Source organism: Theobroma umbraticum, unplaced genomic scaffold (genome assembly GCF_002168275.2).
Source record: "Theobroma umbraticum cultivar Fairchild unplaced genomic scaffold, ASM216827v3 scaffold_130.0, whole genome shotgun sequence".
Lineage (NCBI taxonomy): Eukaryota > Viridiplantae > Streptophyta > Magnoliopsida > Malvales > Malvaceae > Theobroma > Theobroma umbraticum.
In genome coordinates this window covers 3,191,453-3,209,468 of record NW_018397264.1, presented here as the reverse complement: position 1 = coordinate 3,209,468, position 18,016 = coordinate 3,191,453, and the positions used below count along the sequence as shown (strand labels likewise).

The 18,016-nt window shown below is 33.8% G+C and overlaps 3 protein-coding genes and 1 non-coding gene across 4 annotated transcripts; 3 read left to right on the top strand and 1 right to left on the bottom strand.

The window, feature by feature from the left end:
- Positions 1-988: 988 nt before the first annotated feature.
- Positions 989-7,118, bottom strand: LOC110421973 (O-fucosyltransferase family protein). Its single transcript, XM_021435709.2, has 10 exons — positions 6,729-7,118; positions 6,465-6,627; positions 5,329-5,407; positions 5,156-5,226; positions 4,819-4,907; positions 3,467-3,590; positions 3,064-3,347; positions 2,300-2,429; positions 1,467-2,173; positions 989-1,263 (listed from the first exon to the last, which is right to left on the bottom strand). Exons 1-9 carry the CDS (start codon positions 6,734-6,736, stop codon positions 1,556-1,558), a joined length of 1,566 nt encoding a protein of 521 aa, XP_021291384.1. The 5' UTR covers positions 6,737-7,118; the 3' UTR covers positions 989-1,263; positions 1,467-1,555.
- An 833-nt stretch (positions 7,119-7,951) lies between these two features.
- LOC110421977 (uncharacterized protein At4g04980-like) lies at positions 7,952-10,560 on the top strand. The gene is made up of 6 exons (XM_021435714.1): positions 7,952-8,186; positions 8,567-9,046; positions 9,142-9,307; positions 9,418-9,582; positions 9,829-9,981; positions 10,094-10,560. Exons 2-6 carry the CDS (start codon positions 8,577-8,579, stop codon positions 10,298-10,300), a joined length of 1,161 nt encoding a protein of 386 aa, XP_021291389.1. The 5' UTR covers positions 7,952-8,186; positions 8,567-8,576; the 3' UTR covers positions 10,301-10,560.
- A 736-nt stretch (positions 10,561-11,296) lies between these two features.
- On the top strand, positions 11,297-11,389 carry TRNAY-GUA (transfer RNA tyrosine (anticodon GUA)). Its single transcript has 2 exons — positions 11,297-11,333; positions 11,354-11,389. It is a non-coding gene; the product is annotated as a tRNA-Tyr (tRNA).
- Positions 11,390-11,421: 32 nt separating this feature from the next.
- ARPC4 (binding protein) lies at positions 11,422-17,852 on the top strand. The gene is made up of 8 exons (XM_021436172.1): positions 11,422-11,600; positions 11,970-12,035; positions 12,658-12,710; positions 13,617-13,644; positions 14,502-14,576; positions 15,579-15,683; positions 16,335-16,424; positions 17,471-17,852. The coding sequence occupies exons 1-8, from the start codon at positions 11,598-11,600 to the stop codon at positions 17,558-17,560; spliced, it is 510 nt and encodes a 169-aa protein (XP_021291847.1). The 5' UTR covers positions 11,422-11,597; the 3' UTR covers positions 17,561-17,852.
- Positions 17,853-18,016: the final 164 nt, after the last annotated feature.

The following is an 18,016-nucleotide window of genomic DNA, read 5'->3' as shown; positions in this document are numbered from 1 at the left end:
TGGTTATTAACGTGCTCTTACATTCATTTTCATAACATCCATTTAAATACAAGACAAAATGTAATGGTTTTTTTAGTTATTCAAACTAAACAACTCTTTCACACTAATCTTCTTTTTAACAAAAAAGTGTGGTTCATCATTGCAAACAGATGTATTATTATTGGCAACAGGGTGTCTATGCGTTGGACTTTAATTATAATTAAAGTTTGTCAAACGATAGTTGCTTTTTCCAGTAGGAATGGGGGATTAGGTGAATATATAGAACCAATTGAGGCCTTTTTGAGAATATGATTTATTAAATTAAAATGATTTTTTGAAGATTCTCAATCTTAAATAAATCTAAGTTTATTGTTTGGGTATTAAGTAATTTATTGTTAATTAGTAAAGACCTTTTTAACTTTTGTGTGGTTTTCCAATGGGACTTAAGCACTCTACGTTTACACAAGGATTCATCATTGGATTGTAGAGAAATGTATCCCCAATGAGAGACTCCTCTTATCCATCGAGATCGCCTCTGAGAGTTCCGTCATTTATTCCATATTCCTCCATTATCCAAACATCACAGCCTTCACTAAAACTCTTACTTAAAGAGGTAAGCACTTCTCACTTCCCCATCCTTACCTTGGGTAAAATGAATTGCCTCAATTTTCACCCACCAAATCAAAACAATGGATGCTAAGATTTTCTTAATCATGAAAACCACGCCTGCCTGCCTGCCTGCCAGTGCTTTTCCCACGGTTATTGCACTCTTATGTTGTTTAACCCATTTTCATTATCAGAAGGCAGGCAGTACAGCTAAGATTTTCTCCATATAGTTGTAAATCAAAGGACCAATATATACGATCCAAAACTCTGGTTGGCTCAATAGAGGGGTAGTAGAATCTTGAATGGCTTTCCAGGGATTATTTTTCAGCCAGAAGACCTCAGCCTTGGTAAGCCTTGAGTCGTCTGTGACAGCTCCCACCTCTTATAACTCTGTAGTCATGGCTACTGTAATTAACTTAATATAGATTGGTATTGAAGGGAAGTAATAAATAAAAAGCATCATCTCTCTTCTCAACAACTTTTAGGTCAATCAGATATAACACAATAACCGAGGGGGCTTTTTCTCATTTTCATATTTTTTTTAGGGAAAAATGCAGTGCCAGAGTTCAGCAGTAAAACAACACAAACTCGTTTATGATACCTTCTCAATTACAAACTTGGTCCGTGTGCTCCAGCTGATTTGTTCCTATGACCTTACAAACTGCAAGTAAAAAGAACCTGCAGAACCAAATGATCTTTTAGCATCCGATGGAAAATGTTCAGAAATTAATCATTGCCTTCTCTATCTATTCAAAGTGGTTTCTGTTAAAACATCTTTCATATTTAGCTTCCCTGCCCACTCTAATTGAAAACTCAAGGATTATATATGGACTAACAAAAATGACTTTGCGTAAGAAACAGATATCAGTTCCGATGATTACCTGAACAGCTCAATGAAGCCAGACAAACCAATTCCTTTCTCTAGTTTCTAGGAAGATATATACCATAGCGAAAAGTCTGAAACAAAATTCTATCTTTCTGTCCTACTTGTTGAATTTGTTTCCGCCAAGGCTTCTAGGTCACCACTCTCTTCATTCTCCAACCGGCTGTCTAAAATTTCCAAGACATTATCCGGTGGGCATTTGTTAGCAGGATTTTCAGGTGACACTCGACAGAAGCATTCTGGCCAGGAATTTGTATAAAAAGATTCAGGTGGCACCCGCTTGTGAGGCCCACCAAAGTTTGTTTTAAGCATGACACGCCTAACAGCTTGTTCAAAACCAGCTGTTCGCCCATTCTCTCGATTAATAAATATTGGAGCAAGCCCTTTTCTGTCAGGTCTAATTGTAGTCCGAAAGCCATAATAAAGTCGGTGACCTAGCAGATTGTTGGCAAAGTTACTTGGTCCATCATAAGTTGGCATAAAAATGTCAGAAAGAAGACAGACCATGTAATCAACAGCAGAGCCTAACAACCCCCGGGTGTTCGTAACTAGTTCCTCTGAAGAGTCTACAGAACTGTGATTTTCAACGCGAGGGAACAGAGCTCGAAATGGTTTCATAAATCGTTCTCCACCAAATAGTTCACCAGCTGCTAGGTACATCCTGGTAGAATTGTCAAATCCCATAGCACGCAAGACAAGACCAACCTGCAGTTTGAACAGTCATTATATATATAAGCACCAACTCTCTCTTGCTACCCTGTGCATGGCTAGATAGATATAAAAGAGATAGAGTGGGAAACAATGGGAGGAATGATGAACAAGATAGGTTACCTCCTCTGGAGTTAGTGGGCATTTTCCAATGGCCCTTCTTTCTTCATAAACAAGTCTTTTCTCTGCAAAATTTTCCTTTCTATACTTCTTCAATATACTTTGCTCTTGTGGATTAAATATATCAAAGCACCTGTAAACCATTCAAGCCCATCAGCCAATCAAGGTCGATATGCATATGATGGCATACGTTATGTCAACATATGTATTTTGGTCGATACAATATGGATTCATGAAACAGATAAGAGAGGTCACAATGGCTCCAATAATAATGAAAAATGGATGTATTACTCCTGATTGTCAGTAAAAGCACTGAACAAGATATTGGAAATTTCTTTCTGCTTATACCAAAATGCATCAGCCTGAAAAGGGGGGAGGGGGAGAGAGAATGGATACACAGCATTCACAACAGAAAATATTTCTTTATACATCCATTCACCAACACTTCTTCATCCTTAACATACTTCACCGATGGTACATGGTTATAGAAAAAAGATCCCAGTTTTTTTTTTACTTTTAAAGCAATAATAATCAATTCAACTGACCATATCTGTATGTTTGAACAACAGATGATATGCAAGTATGCACTGCCCTTGCAGTCTCATGTACTTAAAGAAAAACAACTTCTGTTATATTTCTTTATCTTACAGCTAAAGCTATTCAGGTTCGGGCACAAAGCCCAAGCAAAATTGATATGCATAACCCTCATGTCATGGCAACTGCACATGAAATAACATAGACACAATAAGATATGAAAAAGAACATACCCAGCGAACGCCAACATATCCATCTCAAAACGAAGATGTATTGCCATGAAATGACCTTGTGCACGTAGTTTATCAACTATTGACTCACTTAACTTCATAATGTTTGGCTTGAACCTTAAAGCATGATAGTTAACTCTACACCTCAACCGTTGATACTCAGCATTGTCAATTTCTTCAGCCAGACGATGTGAAAAGGGAGTTAGATAAATAGCCCCATGTTCCTGCATTTTCTCGAGAGCAACTGTTGTATACCAACTGATAGGAGCATCCCTAGGGGGCCGAAGCTAAATGAATAGAGAAAGAAGCAAGAACAGAGAAAACACATAAGTTTCAACAACTTTTACAGAACTTAAAAATTATTTGCATAATTAATAATTAATAATTAATGGCACCAATATTTCACCTGATAAGCTTTCATCTTCTTGGTTTTACCATTCTTGTGAATTTCAGGTATGCTTTCCACAATTCGTACATCATATTTCAGTGTCTGGATAAAATGTTCAACATCATAGATACCTTGGAAACCACTGGAGAAATAAAGTCGGTATCAGTACGTTTAATTTGCCAGAGATCCACAATGGAACATTGACAACAGGCCTCAATGAAGAACTGGGAAACACATTCCACCCAATATACAAGTATATATTTCTAATTCTTTGTTAAGCAGGTGAACAATTAATGCTACACAACCAAAGCCAATAAAACATAAAATATGTTTGCAGCAAATCAATGTAAACTCTGTAAACGCCTTTGCATCAGTGGTAGTTCAAGTTTTAGAAGAAGCAACAGTGAAAAGCATCCTACAGTAAGTAAAAATGAAATTGATAAAAGAACTACTTAAAAAAAAAATCAGTCAGTGAAAAATTCTGACATGCAAAAGAACAAAATTGATGGCCTGAATAAATCGTTGATTATGACAGAACAGAGAATTTCAATCACATTGCAGCGAGTAATCTCCTCAGAGGTAAGACTCATTGCCAACTGATCGTTAGACCGCAAAAAACAGAAATAAAATTTAGAAGTTAATGATTCAAGTTACCTAAGAAAATCATAATTTCATGGGCAAGCACATTATTTCAGGATTTTCCAAAACTACTAGTGGTTCTCTTCCTTAGGCTTCCTCTAAGTATAGAATAATGCTTGGAATTCTTTTTCTAGGAGCCATTTCACCTAATAAAATGAGAGACAATAAATACAAAAAATTCTAAGTATCTTCCATTCAACTATAGCCAACTTGAACTACAATAAATTGAAATGATGCTGACTCCAATAAAGTTGACCAACCAAATAAACAGAAAATTGCTGCAACTATTGCAAGTTCATTCAAAAGAGTACCAAATGGAGGAAGCCACCTACATCCCAGAGACCAGATTAAAAAAGTGAAAGCCATGCAGAACCCAAACATATATTAATCTTCACAACCATGCAGTGGAAAATATCAAAATCAATCACAAATTTAAATAATCTTCTATTACCCTTTCTGAGCTATCAAATGCAAGAAATAAGAATTTCACTATCTAAGTATGGCCTCTAAAAAATGGAACGAGAATGCTAGGACAAATTAATATCCAAATGCTACTCTAGAATTGCCAGCTTGAATAGGTATGTGTTTGTTCTGTTTGTCATTACAGTTTTAAACTTCTATCTGAAAATTTCCATCTAAAATCTTTGTGTTCATAAAATTAAAATTACTCTGCTTTCATTGTAGAAGAGTAACCAGTTAATTTCAAAAAAATTGACAAAATACAAGAATACCTGTCATCATGCCAAAAGGAGTTTGCATCCAACTCAGGCAGTATGAGCGTGGCATTCATAATTCTTGCAGCAAGAACCGCATTACAGATCTAGAACACCAAAAAGGAGGTAAACTTACTATTTTATTTCAAATGCACCATTGAAGCAGTATCACCACAATCTAACTCTAGTTTAAACTTAGGTAATGATTCATAAGTCATTTTAGGTAAACTAAGAATCCAAAATAGAACATAAACCATAAAAACTCAAGCTGGCTTGCACCCAATTTAACTTCATGGAAGAAGCAAAGTAATAGAATATGTTGGACTAGAGTTTATGGCAAAAAGTTAAGACACACCGCACTGCGTTGCTGATTCAGACCGCCATTGCAACGAACTCGAAGATAACCATTAGTTTCTCTTGGAGGAGCTGCCAGAATGTAACAATCAGAATTCTAACAAATCTACACAATTTTAGCAAAAATCAATTCAAATGGATTTGTTTTTCTTTGAGAAAGTTATGAGTAGTTACGGGGCCAATCAGTTCGTGGAGCAGATGATGGCCTCCAGCCACCAGACTTAGCACTTTCCCAAAGTTCTTCTGCATTGATCTGAATAAATGCAGCAGAAAAAAGAATAGTCAAAGGCTAGATTGATCAATAATGATGACCAACCACTAGAATTGGAAAAGAAATACAGTTCAAATTAAAAAAACATCCAGTCTCATGCACCATTATCTGAGTACAGAGCATCTGTTATTTTATGCTTATTTCAAAACATTCCCTATAAAGGCAACAAAAACCTATCAACAAAACTGGTTAACCGAACAATGTTTAAAAACACCTTAAGTCTCTAAAAACTGACAAACAAGCCTCTTAGAGTTAACCCACAGAGTCCTCTCATCCTTGCAAATTAGCATAATGCCTGACTAAAGTAATAGATAAAGCATTTGAACTTTGATGAATTTTCATGTAATTGATAGGTCATTGCATGAGTATGCAGATTACAAAACCCAAATGGGAGATTATCCAATACAGACCAAATGAGAAGGTTTTAACATGCACCAAACAAGAGATTGTATAGCATCTCTGAACTGCATTAGATAATAAGAAAATTTTCTGTTTGTATTCAAGACCCAACTTGCTAATAAATGTAAAAATCACTATTGTTTACAATAATAACTATAAAAAGGGGGTACAAAAGAAACTGAGACATTATCTAAGAATTAAAACAACATATACTAGTCAAATCGCATACATCACAAGTTTTCTACTATCGTGGCATGTCAATTTGACATTAGCGTTACTAAATACTCATTCATCCAGTAAACCAAGCTACCAATTACAAGAAACTATTCAACTAAATAGCATTTTTACCTTTTAAGCATCCGATAACAAACGCAATAGACAAATTCTAATTAAACCGCGGATTTAGAGCTAAACACAACAAATCTAATTACAGAGTCGCAGATCAAAAACAAATCAATGAAGCTCTAATTTACTACAAGTTGAAGTAACTCATTAGATTTCAAAAAATGACAAAAAGTAATAAATCACAGTCATTATTACAGTTCAACTTTTTTTCATAGCATTTTCGTAGAAGCCAAACAAACACCAAAATCCAAAATCCAAAAATCAAGAGGATCTGATTCTAACTGTTGCTACTAACCTCAGAAGGCTGGACAGATCCACGATTTCCACTAATGGTAGCCGAAAACAAAAGCGAGAGCGTGCATATCAAAAGCACTACAACGGCAATTGTTAGCTTGGCGTAAATTCCCTTTGCTCCTCCTCCTCCTCCTTGCTTCCCATGCTGCCTATGCAGCCCAGACCTAAAAAAATTAAAAAGAAGAAGAAACTTCAACAAACTGCCTGTTTGGTATGATGGAAAAACGAAAATTTTCCTGGAAAATGAATTAATTAGTTTGTTTACCTCCGCATAATTAGGACAGGAAAAAGACAAGTGTTTCCAGATCTGAAGATTTTAGAGATTTTGTTGTTTCGGGTTGTATTTTACTTATTCGTTGCAATTCATGTGAGAGTTTGAAATTAGTCAAAAAACCAAAAAGAGAAAAAAAAAGAAAATTGAAAATTTTTAAATTTAAGAAATAAACAAAAATAATTTAGAGTGTAAATTCAAGTGTAGCTTTCGAGATGGGAAGGATGTGAGAGGAGATGGTAGTGGCGGTGCTGGGTAGACTTCAAACCGAACGATGGGATTTGGCGGTTGTTGGGTAATTGCGCCTGTTTGTTGCTTTAAGGCTTCGATTCGATCGATGAGACGCGCAAGGTTTTTACCCATGCCCAACTCATTATAGGAAAGAAAATTTTTTGTTAAAAATATAATATCCTAACTTTAAATCGTATTCAAATCTTAAAATTAATAAAATAATCAGAATTTATTTAAAAAATATTTTTAAAACTTTTAATTTAGATAAAAAAAATGTAAGTGAGCGTCCATGCTAAATTAACAAATTTAAACATATTTCCTTAAATATTTTAAGGATAATTCTTAAAAAATTTTCTTGAACTATTTTAAGAAAAAATTAAATAAGTTATGATTAATTGTTGATTAAATGTTACATGTCATTTATGTCATATAATATTAAAATATCATAATAGAGGGAGATGTAAAATATTAATATGACATTATGATATGATCACATAATATTAACTAATAATAATTAATAATTTTTTAATTATAGTAATTTATTTAATTTAAATTAAAAATACAAAATTTTGATTGCACATAAGAAAAGAATAAAAATTTATTTAAAATTTTTTGAATAATTTAAAAAAATTTTAAAATATATATTATACTATTATAAAATGTATATAAAAAATATTATTATCTAAGTTATGTAATTTTTGGCAAAATCACAAAAAGAAGTGGTACTGGCAAAATGGTATTGTTAATGTTATATTTAGGTATATAATTTCATACTTACTCCAATATTAACAATTTAATAATAAAGTTACACTAATTTTCTTTGATGCACTGAAGAAGAAAAATTAAATCGAGATACACATTCACAAAGACCTTTCTTATTTGAAATAATTATAAATTAAACAATAATGTATCGTCGCTAGAAACCGTGTACGTGTTACTCTTTTCCTTAGTGAACACGCTTTCGTTCATAAAAATAGAAAAAGTCTACGTTCTTCCACGGCTGGTGCCCCTGTTAACCTGCTAATGTTTCTTTATTTTTTTTCTCCCTTCGATTTCGAGGGTGTCATCAACATTCACCGAGAAGGAAGTCAGAACCTGTCTTGAGGAGAGGGATCGGAGAATTCATAGATGTTTTGGTTATTGCAAGGATCAAAGCAAGGCTAGGAGCACTTTAAACTTCTTTACTTGGCTAAACAGAGCTGACCAATTCTGCCAGTGCAGGTGCTCATCATCACATTGATTTAGCTTTGCTTCATTAAATTATATGTATTCAATAACCATAATCTGCCTTTCCATAGCTTTTAGCTTTAATTGCCTTCTCTTCAAACTTGGTTTACTTGTATGTATTTGATAAGTTCCTTTTATATGGCTTCACCTCTTCCTCTGTTCAAAGTGTTCAGTTAAACATGGGTTGGTCCTTGTGTCAATTATGAAGTAAACAATGGTAGATAAGGCTTCATTAGTTCACAAGGAGTAGGTCACAGTTTCTACGCTAATGAAACTAATAGACTGTAGTTAGAAACTGGCTTGTGTTTGTAATTCTGTGTCAAAGTTCATTATAGTTTTACTCTGCTGAGGTTTGATATTTTTTGTTTGCAAAGCACTTGATACATGGCATCAAAGGAATCGTTTCATGTGATGAATGGAGAAGAGTTGGAGGAAGGCTACTCAGCCAGGTCTAGAGAGAAATGTGATAGAAGTAGTGAAATTGGCATCCTAGACTCACCGGCAGGTCTGGCGGTGGCACCACCCGCATTGCCTTTAAAAGGAGCAGTTGTACAATCAGCACCACAGGTAATGCCTCCGAAAGGATCAGTTCCACCACCTATGCCACTTAAAAAACAAGTTGCACCCCCACCCCCACCACCATCACTTGGTGCTGGAAAATTGTTTAATCAAAAGCGAGCCACCGGTAAATTGAAGAGGTCCAGCCAAATGGGTAATCTGTTTAGGGATCTGAAAGCAAAGATGGAGGGGTCTAGTCTGCAAGGCAAGCCATCTAGTCGAACGAAGAAGCAGTTAGGGGGTTCTGCTGGAGGGAAAGAGGGATTGGCTGCCTCTTTGGCAGAGTTAACAAAAAGGTTTGCTTCCTTCCTTTCCAAGACTTCTACCATTACAAAATCATCTAACTATGGCAAAATTAGTTAACAAAAGTGTTCCCATTCGTTTTCCTTAGATCGCCATACTTTCAGCAAATTGAAGAAGATGCTCAAAAGCATGCCAAAGAGATCCTGGCATTAAAAATAGCCATAAATTCTTTGCAAACAAAGGACATGATTAAGCTGATTAAGTTCCGAGAATATGTGGAAGCCTTACTTGAAAACCTAACGGATGAAACTCAGGTCAATAAATAGCAAAATCCTAACGTTGCAGTCCATTAGTCACCATCGTTATTATCCTCCATGGCTGAACTTCCTAAATGATCATGGTTTTGAATGCTTTTAAGGTGTAGGTGCTAGCAAAGTTCGAAGATTTCCCTACAAAGAAACTGGAAACGATAAGGGCAGCTGCAGCATTATATTCAAAATCAAACCTGATAGTTTCCAACTTGAAGAAATGGGAGGTAAAACCACCTACAGGACAAGTGTTGCACAAATTCGGCTGCTATTTCAGCAAGGTAAGGTTCACGTTTCTAATACTGTGTATTCATGTTTTATAAACTGATCATGAAAAGAATAAATAGATTTTTGTTGCATTCATTCATTCTTAGTTCAAGCTCTTGTACAATCATAATGGGAGATAACAGAGCTGTACATTGAGAAAAATGGCTGCTGATATACAGAGTTTAACTATTCAAATCATCACAGATAATTCTTATCCTTGGTCCATAATAATTTTTACCATATTTTTCTGGGTGGTGAAGGTTAAAGAAGAATTAGACTCATTTGAAAGGATCAAAGGTGAGGAATCCAGGAAATTCAAGAGCCATGGTATTGATTTCGACTTCAATATATTTATAATGATCAAAGAACTGATGGTGGATGTTTCCTCCGGTTGCATGGAGGTTGCACTTAAGGTAGTTTTGAGCAGTAATTTCTTTTGTTAACCAAGCAACTTAACCAGAACAGCTGTCCAAACTATTTCTGTGGTGTTCATTACTTCATTCTGGTTCTGGTTTTCTCCTCTAGGAATGGAGAGAAACAAAGGGTTCAATGGTGAATAAAAACAATGGATGCCGGACTGATGCACAAACACAAGGAAATATTCAATTGCTTTGGAAAGCTTTTCAATTGGCATTCAGGGTCTATTCTTTTGCTGGTGGACACGATGATCGTGCTGACAAGTTAGCCAAAGAATTGGCTAATGAAATTTTGTGTGATTCTTCAAATCAGTGATCCCTTCCTCCCCAAAACCAATAAACAAAACTTCATTTTTGCTAATTATGTGCCTGTAGCTTCATATATTTTTCAAATTGGATGACTAGAAAGGAACTTAATAGCCAAAAGAAAGGAAGCTGCTTGTATAGTTAAAAAAAGAAAAATTTGTACTTAATCTTGTGATGCCCTTCTACTTATTTACCTACTAAAAACAATATACCATAAGAGTTTTTGCCTTTCTAATCATTATATTGCGTGGGATCAAGTAGGGCTTAAGAAAGTTTCTCCATTAAAAAAATCCTTCCTTATTGTATTAAAGTGAATTTTCATCTAATAATATTATATTATGATATGAATTAAAACTCTCAAGGCACCAATTGCAGGTGCTTAATTGATGATGGAATAATGGAATCTTAATTTGCCTCTTAAAGCTTAATATGTATTAAAATTCCATTGAGTTTAAGAAATTGTTACTGTTAAAAGAAGAGAAAATCTTGTATAATATAAAATGGTAGAAAATGCAGAGAAATGTAAATAATGCCTTGAATAATCTAAACTATGTATGTTACATAGTTATATATATATAATTAATCTTAATCTTATTCATAATTTAACTTTAATTAACATTATTGTAGAATTACTTGTTAACAGTTACAATTCATATTGTAAAATACTTGTTAACATGGACTTGAGTTGAAGAGTTTTCTTTCATCCCTCCTGGGAGTCATCAAGACAAACGGAAGGTTTGGAAGGATAGATAAATAAGAAAGAGCAAGAAGAATTATTAACCAGGAAAATATTTTTAAAAATAATGTAAAGTAGATAGTTATATTTCTTCATGTAGTTTATATAATTCCAAATGTATACATCATTAAAATATATTTTGAAATTTTATATACCTGTTTTTGGTATGAAAATGATAAAACTTAATGCTTCAAAAAAAAAACTTGAATGAGATGAGATTGATTGTGATTTATCGAAAACATATTGTCTCTTTTCAAGTCCTTTGGCAAACCGACCTTAGCTCAGTTGGTAGAGCGGAGGACTGTAGTTGGTCTAAGCCCACAGCTAATCCTTAGGTCGCTGGTTCGAATCCGGCAGGTCGGAATCATTTTTGATCTTTTCTCTTTTTAGTTCCTCAAAAGAGAACGAAGATTTCAATTGCAACAAATTCCTTTTTTTTTTTACTTTTCATTAAAGCAGCAAAACAAACATTCAGGCAAAGCAACAACGCCAAATCCAAGTACAAACAACCAGTTAAAAATATCGTTTCGTCTTACCATCAGTTGCTTAAATCCACGAATAAGAAAACAAAATGGTAAGAACACAGTATTTTACCTTTATCTACTTCACTCTGCTTGGTAGCGTAGAAAGTAATTAGAATGTAAACAAAATTCAGTTTTTAAATTGCGGATCTCAGCAAGTATTAGCTCAATTGCATTACGTTTTTATTTTCTTCTTTTTTTTTTATAGAAGAAAAAAAAAATCAATTTCTCTTTCTTTTGCCATCTGTTTTCCTTCAAATTTTTTGTTGTTTTGGATCCAATTGCTCGATTTCTAGCTTGTTTTAGCTTTTTTTTAAAAAATATATAATTAACTGTTTATTTAAATAGATTATTCATTTTATTCCGTAAGCTTAATTGCATCCTTTTAGTAATTCTTCTTCCTGAACGTAAACAAAATTTAGGCAAGCACATTGAGGCTGTATTTGACTTGCATAAGGAACACTCTTGAGGCTGCCATGTGTCTCCAGGTATGCAAATCAAATTTTTATAATTTTACTGTGAAGTGATTGCTACTGAGTACCCACAGAGAGATAGTAATGGCTGGAATTTTTGTTCTGAATTTGTATGAATAGATTTTGTGCCTGTTATCTGATTGAATTTAAAGAGTCTCATGATTTCATGTTAGATTTTGTATTTGTGGCGGTTAGAATGGCTTGGAAGAGGAGATATGTTTCATTGGCTTTTTGTTTGACATAATGATCCGTGATTAAGATCTGAGGATCTAACTTAATCAGAATGCTTAAGGATGTTTAGGATTTTTTTCATGTATCTGAGTTTTAGTTTAAAAATGATGGATAAATTAGATTGTTGCCAATGACTAAAATGGTCCATAGGGAGCTTCTTGTGATTTACAACTATCTTGTTGTTGTTATAATGGTTTTGGATATGTCTTATGTGGCTATGCTAATAATTTATCATGACTTTACTTGCTTGGCATTATTAATCATTATGAACTGTGGTGTACCTTTTGAAGAATGGATTCCAATTAAATGTGTTAGCCTGGAAAGACCTTCATTTGTCAAAATTTTCTTTCACATGATATATGTGCCCATTCAATCTTACTCTCTCTTGTTCACATGCTGGTCACAGAACTTTCCATGTCAAGAAGTTGAAAGGCATAATAAGCCAGAAGTTGAACTAAAGTATGTAATTCCATTTCAGTTTCATCTTTAACTTCTCATTGTAGAATTTGACTCTTTCTGACTGTATAAGTTATATGAAAAGAAAGTGATCAAAGTAGTAACAAGCTATGGAAGAAGATTTATTAAGAAAAGTAAATAAATATTGCTTCCCACATTTCCTTTTTGGTATCAAATCATGTTATTATTCTATATATTTTGCTACTCATCTCATGCTGATCATAGACTAGTCTTAACTGATTCAGCTTTTAAGTCATACTCTTAGATTCAATTGGTGAGTAAGCTCTCCGGTCCTTTCAAAGTGATTTTTAGATTCTGACATGCAGGCATTGCCTTAAATCTTTGAGGCCATTCATGTTTACAAATCCTTTATCGTGTTGTTTTGTTCTTGAAACTCTCTTATCTCATCTTTTTCTTTAGATTGCAGTCTTTGCATTCTTCCCCAAGGCACTGGCCTATTCAGAAAATTCTAGTTTCTTCTATTATGCAACAACACTTTCAGCAAGGGGACTACATGGACATTTATCCAGCATGTTATTAGTTCCCACTTCTCATATTTGTTTCTTTATTTATTTTACAAGATATTATAAGCATTTGAAGCTTTTGATCTGCATGTTTTCGCATTTGGGTAATTCACATGATACTATCTCCATTTCTTTGACCAATTTGCAAGAGAAATGAATGATACCTGTCAAAAGAAATTTTGTGAAAACTTTTTAATTTGATTAGAATATTTTAACTCAAGTGCATAAGAGTGTTTCTTTTTTTTTTTTAAATATAAATACCAACAATCAAAGTGGAATAGTTACCTCTCTGATCTAACTGTGAAAACTGTTTCCTGTCCTGCATTGCTGCATTCTATGATTCGAGACAAACTTTTTATTCTTTTTTTTTTTCTATATTTTGCAGGACAAGCCCAGAACTGCTACTAAATCCTGTAAGAATCATCTTCTTGATTCTAGAGATATATCATATCATTTCTTTTTTCCTTTTTTAACCTAAGAATTTGTTGGTCCTTATATATATATTGAAGAATGACAAAATTAAAAAATTCTAATAACTGTATTCTATTTAGTCTTTCCTTTTAATTCCTTGCTCATCTTTAATCCAAGATGATCTTTCCTTTCACCATTTGCTTTTGCTTTATAACAATTTTAAGGAAGCAAAAGGAAACTATATAAAGCAAGAAGCAAAAGCAAACAATAAAAAGCAAGCAGCAAAAGAACGCAAAATGGAGCCTTATTCTGTGTCTTGTGCATTTTTTTCGCTGTAAAACATTTAACTACATTGGGCTCTGCATGCAGAAAATATGATAGATAAATCCACCTAGTATGGAATATGCCTTTTTCTAACAATCTCTTAATTTCTTTAGGTTCTTTAACAATTTGTTTTAAGTTAGGGGGATTGAAAAGTGTAACTTGGACAAACTAAACCTAGAAAGCCTGGATTTTACTTATTCTTTTTTTAAATTTTGGAGCCAATAGGAGTTTTACATTACTAACTCAAGGGCTATGCCACAAGTCAACCTCCGCAGTTGACATTAACCGCCTCTCAACCATGGACCATGTCATACTCATACACCTTTCGTCATGCAATCCAATGATGAGGCATATTGTCGAGATGCATGCATATATGCATGTAAACTTGTGATTCTATGGTTACCAGTTGAAATGTTTTATGTGATTTAATTGGTAGAATTAGCAAATGGCTGGTTAGTTGTTCAGTCCTCCCCTGTTTCTTAAACTTTTTATGTTGCGTTATGGATCTTTTTAATATGACCATTTGCCATTGCAGGTTTTGATATGTCGAAATGAGGCAGAAAAATGCTTAATAGAAACATCTATCAATTCACTTCGGATAAGCCTCAAGGTGAATATAAATAATCTTTCCCTGGATGTTTCTTTTGTCTGGCAGAGCTGCAAAGAGGATCTGTTTAGTTTGATTCTATTTAAAGTGACAATATGGAATTTTCTATGATAAGCCATTTGCCCCCCTTCCTTTCTTTTTTTTTTTTTTCTTTTTCCCCTAATTAATTGGAATTGTCTATTGCCCTGGGTTGTCGGTTCACCGTTTGTTAAAGATTCCAGTTTGAACTTGGTTCAACCTTTGAAATCTATGTGTTGTACTTCCAGAGAGAAATTTTCTTCCAGCTTGAGACGAATTATTAGAGGGGAATATCTCCTACTTTCTTCCCTTAGTTATCTAATATAAAGCTCAGGAACCTGTTGTTTGATAATCTGAACTGCTGATGTCATGGAATTATGTGTTCTCTTCTCTTTAAATACGTTGAGATTCAAGATAAGTAATCATGTTATTGTAAACATAGAAAAATGTGGTGAGGAATATGGGAATATAGTATAGTTAAATTATTTTTCTTGTATATTTCTGTAGCATAGATGTTGTATTGACTATGGTGCACAAGCTTTGTACTAAACTCATTTGGATGGAAGTTAGTTTTAGTTGAGACGTCAGGTAACAATTTTGTGACCAATGATACAATTGAAACATAGAAAATGGACTTCATATGGCTCAACATTTATTGGCTCTTAAGTTTGACAGGAGCTTAGAGAACAATCTATCATCTTTTCATGGGTGATTGTCTGAAGTTAATGAAAGCATGTGTATTTTGGATAGTGCCAAATTTGGTTTTTATGTTTCATCATTGATATCAATCTCAGCTTACAGACAGCAGCACTAATTGCTCTGGAATAGCATAGCATTTTATATCGCTTTCATTTGTTTTTGTTTATTTAAAAGCTTATATTTAACCTATCTTTCTCACAGAAGTTTGTTCTTAATTAAGATCAGGATAATATTAGCGATTTTTTACCCTTTTTGTCCTTATATGTAGACTCCTTCCTTCTTGTGCAGGTAAAACAAGCAGATGAACTTGAAAACATACTGACAAAGAAGTTTCTTAGATTTTTGTCAATGAGGGCAGAAGCATTTCAAGTTTTGAGACGAAAGCCAGTACAGGTACATACGTTTCCATCTCGTAGTTGACACTTGATTTATATTCTAAATTCATGTTGCTTGACAAACTCGCTTGGCTCTAGAGGAATGATTATTGTACAATATTTTGCAATAGTGGTCTTAACAATCACTATATGCTTGCCAATTGTAAGTAGAAATCACTTCTAAAATTTTCTTTTTTTCTATGCACTGTAACCTGGTAAACCTGATTAGCATATGTGCCTCAATCTTTTATATATGTTTCAATGCTGCAATGAATTATAGAGTACAAATGGCTCTTAAATTTTGAAATCATTGATAATTGAAGCTACCTTATGTGTAACTTGATTTCCCCTTCCCCCCCCCCCCACCTTTTCTTTTTTTTCCTTATTTTGTTACTTATTCTGGAAACATTTTCTATTTGAGTGTATATAGCATTTGCTAATTGACTGAAGTAGTGAGTAGAAGAGCTTATCGTGTCTGTCATTATCTAATTCCTTCTTCCCCCTTGTTCAAGTCATTAAATGTTAAGTTGATAAAGCATGTATTATAGGTTTATTGTAAATGTGATTTAGAAATTGCTTTTGTTCCTTCATTATGTCAGTGAGTTTTTTGGACTGTATTCCAGACTTAATTGTTTATTTTTTAATCTTCAATTGCTGCTTCATTAAGCAGGGTTATGATATCAGCTTTCTTATCACAAACTACCACTGTGAAGAGATGCAGAAACAGAAGCTCATTGATTTTATTGTGCAATTTATGGAGGCAAGAATTTTCTTAACCTTATCTGTTTCATTTGCCTTCCAATTATAGATTGTGGATCTCTATTTAGTTACTTAATCAAACATGCAGATATTGATAAACTCATGAGTTCTTTTCCTCTTTAAGATTTCCAAATTGTTTTAAGGTTTATAGTCCTGAGATTGCAACCTTGTTATCATTTCACACATATATATGCCCTATATGAAAATTATTATTTGAAAAAATTAAGAACAATTTCTTCAAGAAATATGTTAAATTATTCCAATGCCTTAGATTTGAGTATTTTAGCTTCTGCTCTCTGCCATGTTTTCTACTTCCTCTACTCAATTTGGTTCTGGAACTTGTGTATTTACTGTTCCTACACTTGTTGCTGAACATGTCTTTGTATCTTCTGTACCTATTTCACGATATTTTCTTCCTTCCTCTGTACAACTACTCCATCCTTTACCAACTGATTTTAAAGATACGGTAATTTTATCTGATTCTTATCCCTTAATTCTAAAACACACTTCTGGCAAAACCATATCCATGCTAAAACCTCTATAACCCTCCTTACATCTTCTCTTAAGCAGAAACAAACTTAAATCTTTACTCTTAGCTTCCAGTGATCTCTGGTACTCATTTTCTGATTTAAGGACTATTTTTCCAATAAAAGTGAATTTAACTATAACTTCTAGCTTTCTTCTTGTTAGAGCTGAAATGCTTGTCAGTTGTTTCCTCATTCACAGATCTTCTATTGCAATTCAGCTCCATGCCATGCCCTGTTTTACTGGATGACTTTTTAACAAATTGATTCTTGTCTTGTTCTGCAAAAGGCTACGATAAAGCTTGGTTCTTGGCCTATCACTTTTCTACTTGAAACTGTACAAAACTTGAAATTGAGAGGCAATATCTGATCTTTCTTCAAACAGCTTCTGCATTCCCAGTATTACCTTTAATTCAACCCTATAAATTCTAACTCCGATCCTTTTTCTGTGATATATCCTTGTTACTCCATCCAGCATGTTTTGATTGTTAATCCCTGAAACAGTATCTTCTGAAAATTTCAGGATATAGATAAAGAGATAAGTGAATTGAAAATGTCTGTCAATACACGAGGGAGGCTGGTGGCTACAGAGTTTTTGAAGCAATTTATCTAACATCCTGAAGATTATTATATCTCTGAATGATGAATTCCGCTCCAGCAGATCCCTTAATCCTTTTTGATGCGAGTGTCAATAATTCTCGGCCGTGAGCTACATTCAGATGTCTTGCCGAGATTGTGATCATTCATTCATCAGAAGTAGTCATTGTCATGTATATTTGATCAAAACAAGACAAATCTCTTCTTTGTACTTTTACCTTCATATATGAACTCAGTTAATGAACAAGGAGGATAATATCTGTATAATTTTAAATTATGAACCAATTGACTTGAATTTTTGTGACTAAGATGAGTTTTCTTATTCCCTGGGATATTAAGCAGTACGTAGGTTACTGTATCCTTTTTTTGTTTTCTTACATTTAACTTACTGCAAAACTGCCCTCACTTGTTGGTAAATTCTACAGTAAGGCTATGAATAAGAGTCATTAAATTTAGAAGTTTTTATTTTCAG

Excerpts from the sequence above, each read along its gene's own strand:
- LOC110421973 (XM_021435709.2), bottom strand. Across the intron at positions 3,591-4,818 it reads TCCTTTTGGCATGATGACAG|TGGTTTCCAAGGTATCTATG; the intron begins GTATTCTTGTAT and ends TTATTTCTCCAG. Across the intron at positions 3,348-3,466 it reads AGAAGATGAAAGCTTATCAG|CTTCGGCCCCCTAGGGATGC; the intron begins GTGAAATATTGG and ends CTATTCATTTAG.
- ARPC4 (XM_021436172.1), top strand. Across the intron at positions 12,711-13,616 it reads AAGCCAGAAGTTGAACTAAA|GACAAGCCCAGAACTGCTAC; the intron begins GTATGTAATTCC and ends TATATTTTGCAG. Across the intron at positions 13,645-14,501 it reads CAGAACTGCTACTAAATCCT|GTTTTGATATGTCGAAATGA; the intron begins GTAAGAATCATC and ends TTGCCATTGCAG.
- LOC110421977 (XM_021435714.1), top strand. The coding sequence starts at position 8,577 with ATGGCATCAAAGGAATCGTTTCATGTGATGAATGGAGAAGAGTTGGAG. Across the intron at positions 9,047-9,141 it reads TTGGCAGAGTTAACAAAAAG|ATCGCCATACTTTCAGCAAA; the intron begins GTTTGCTTCCTT and ends CGTTTTCCTTAG. Across the intron at positions 9,583-9,828 it reads TCGGCTGCTATTTCAGCAAG|GTTAAAGAAGAATTAGACTC; the intron begins GTAAGGTTCACG and ends TGGGTGGTGAAG.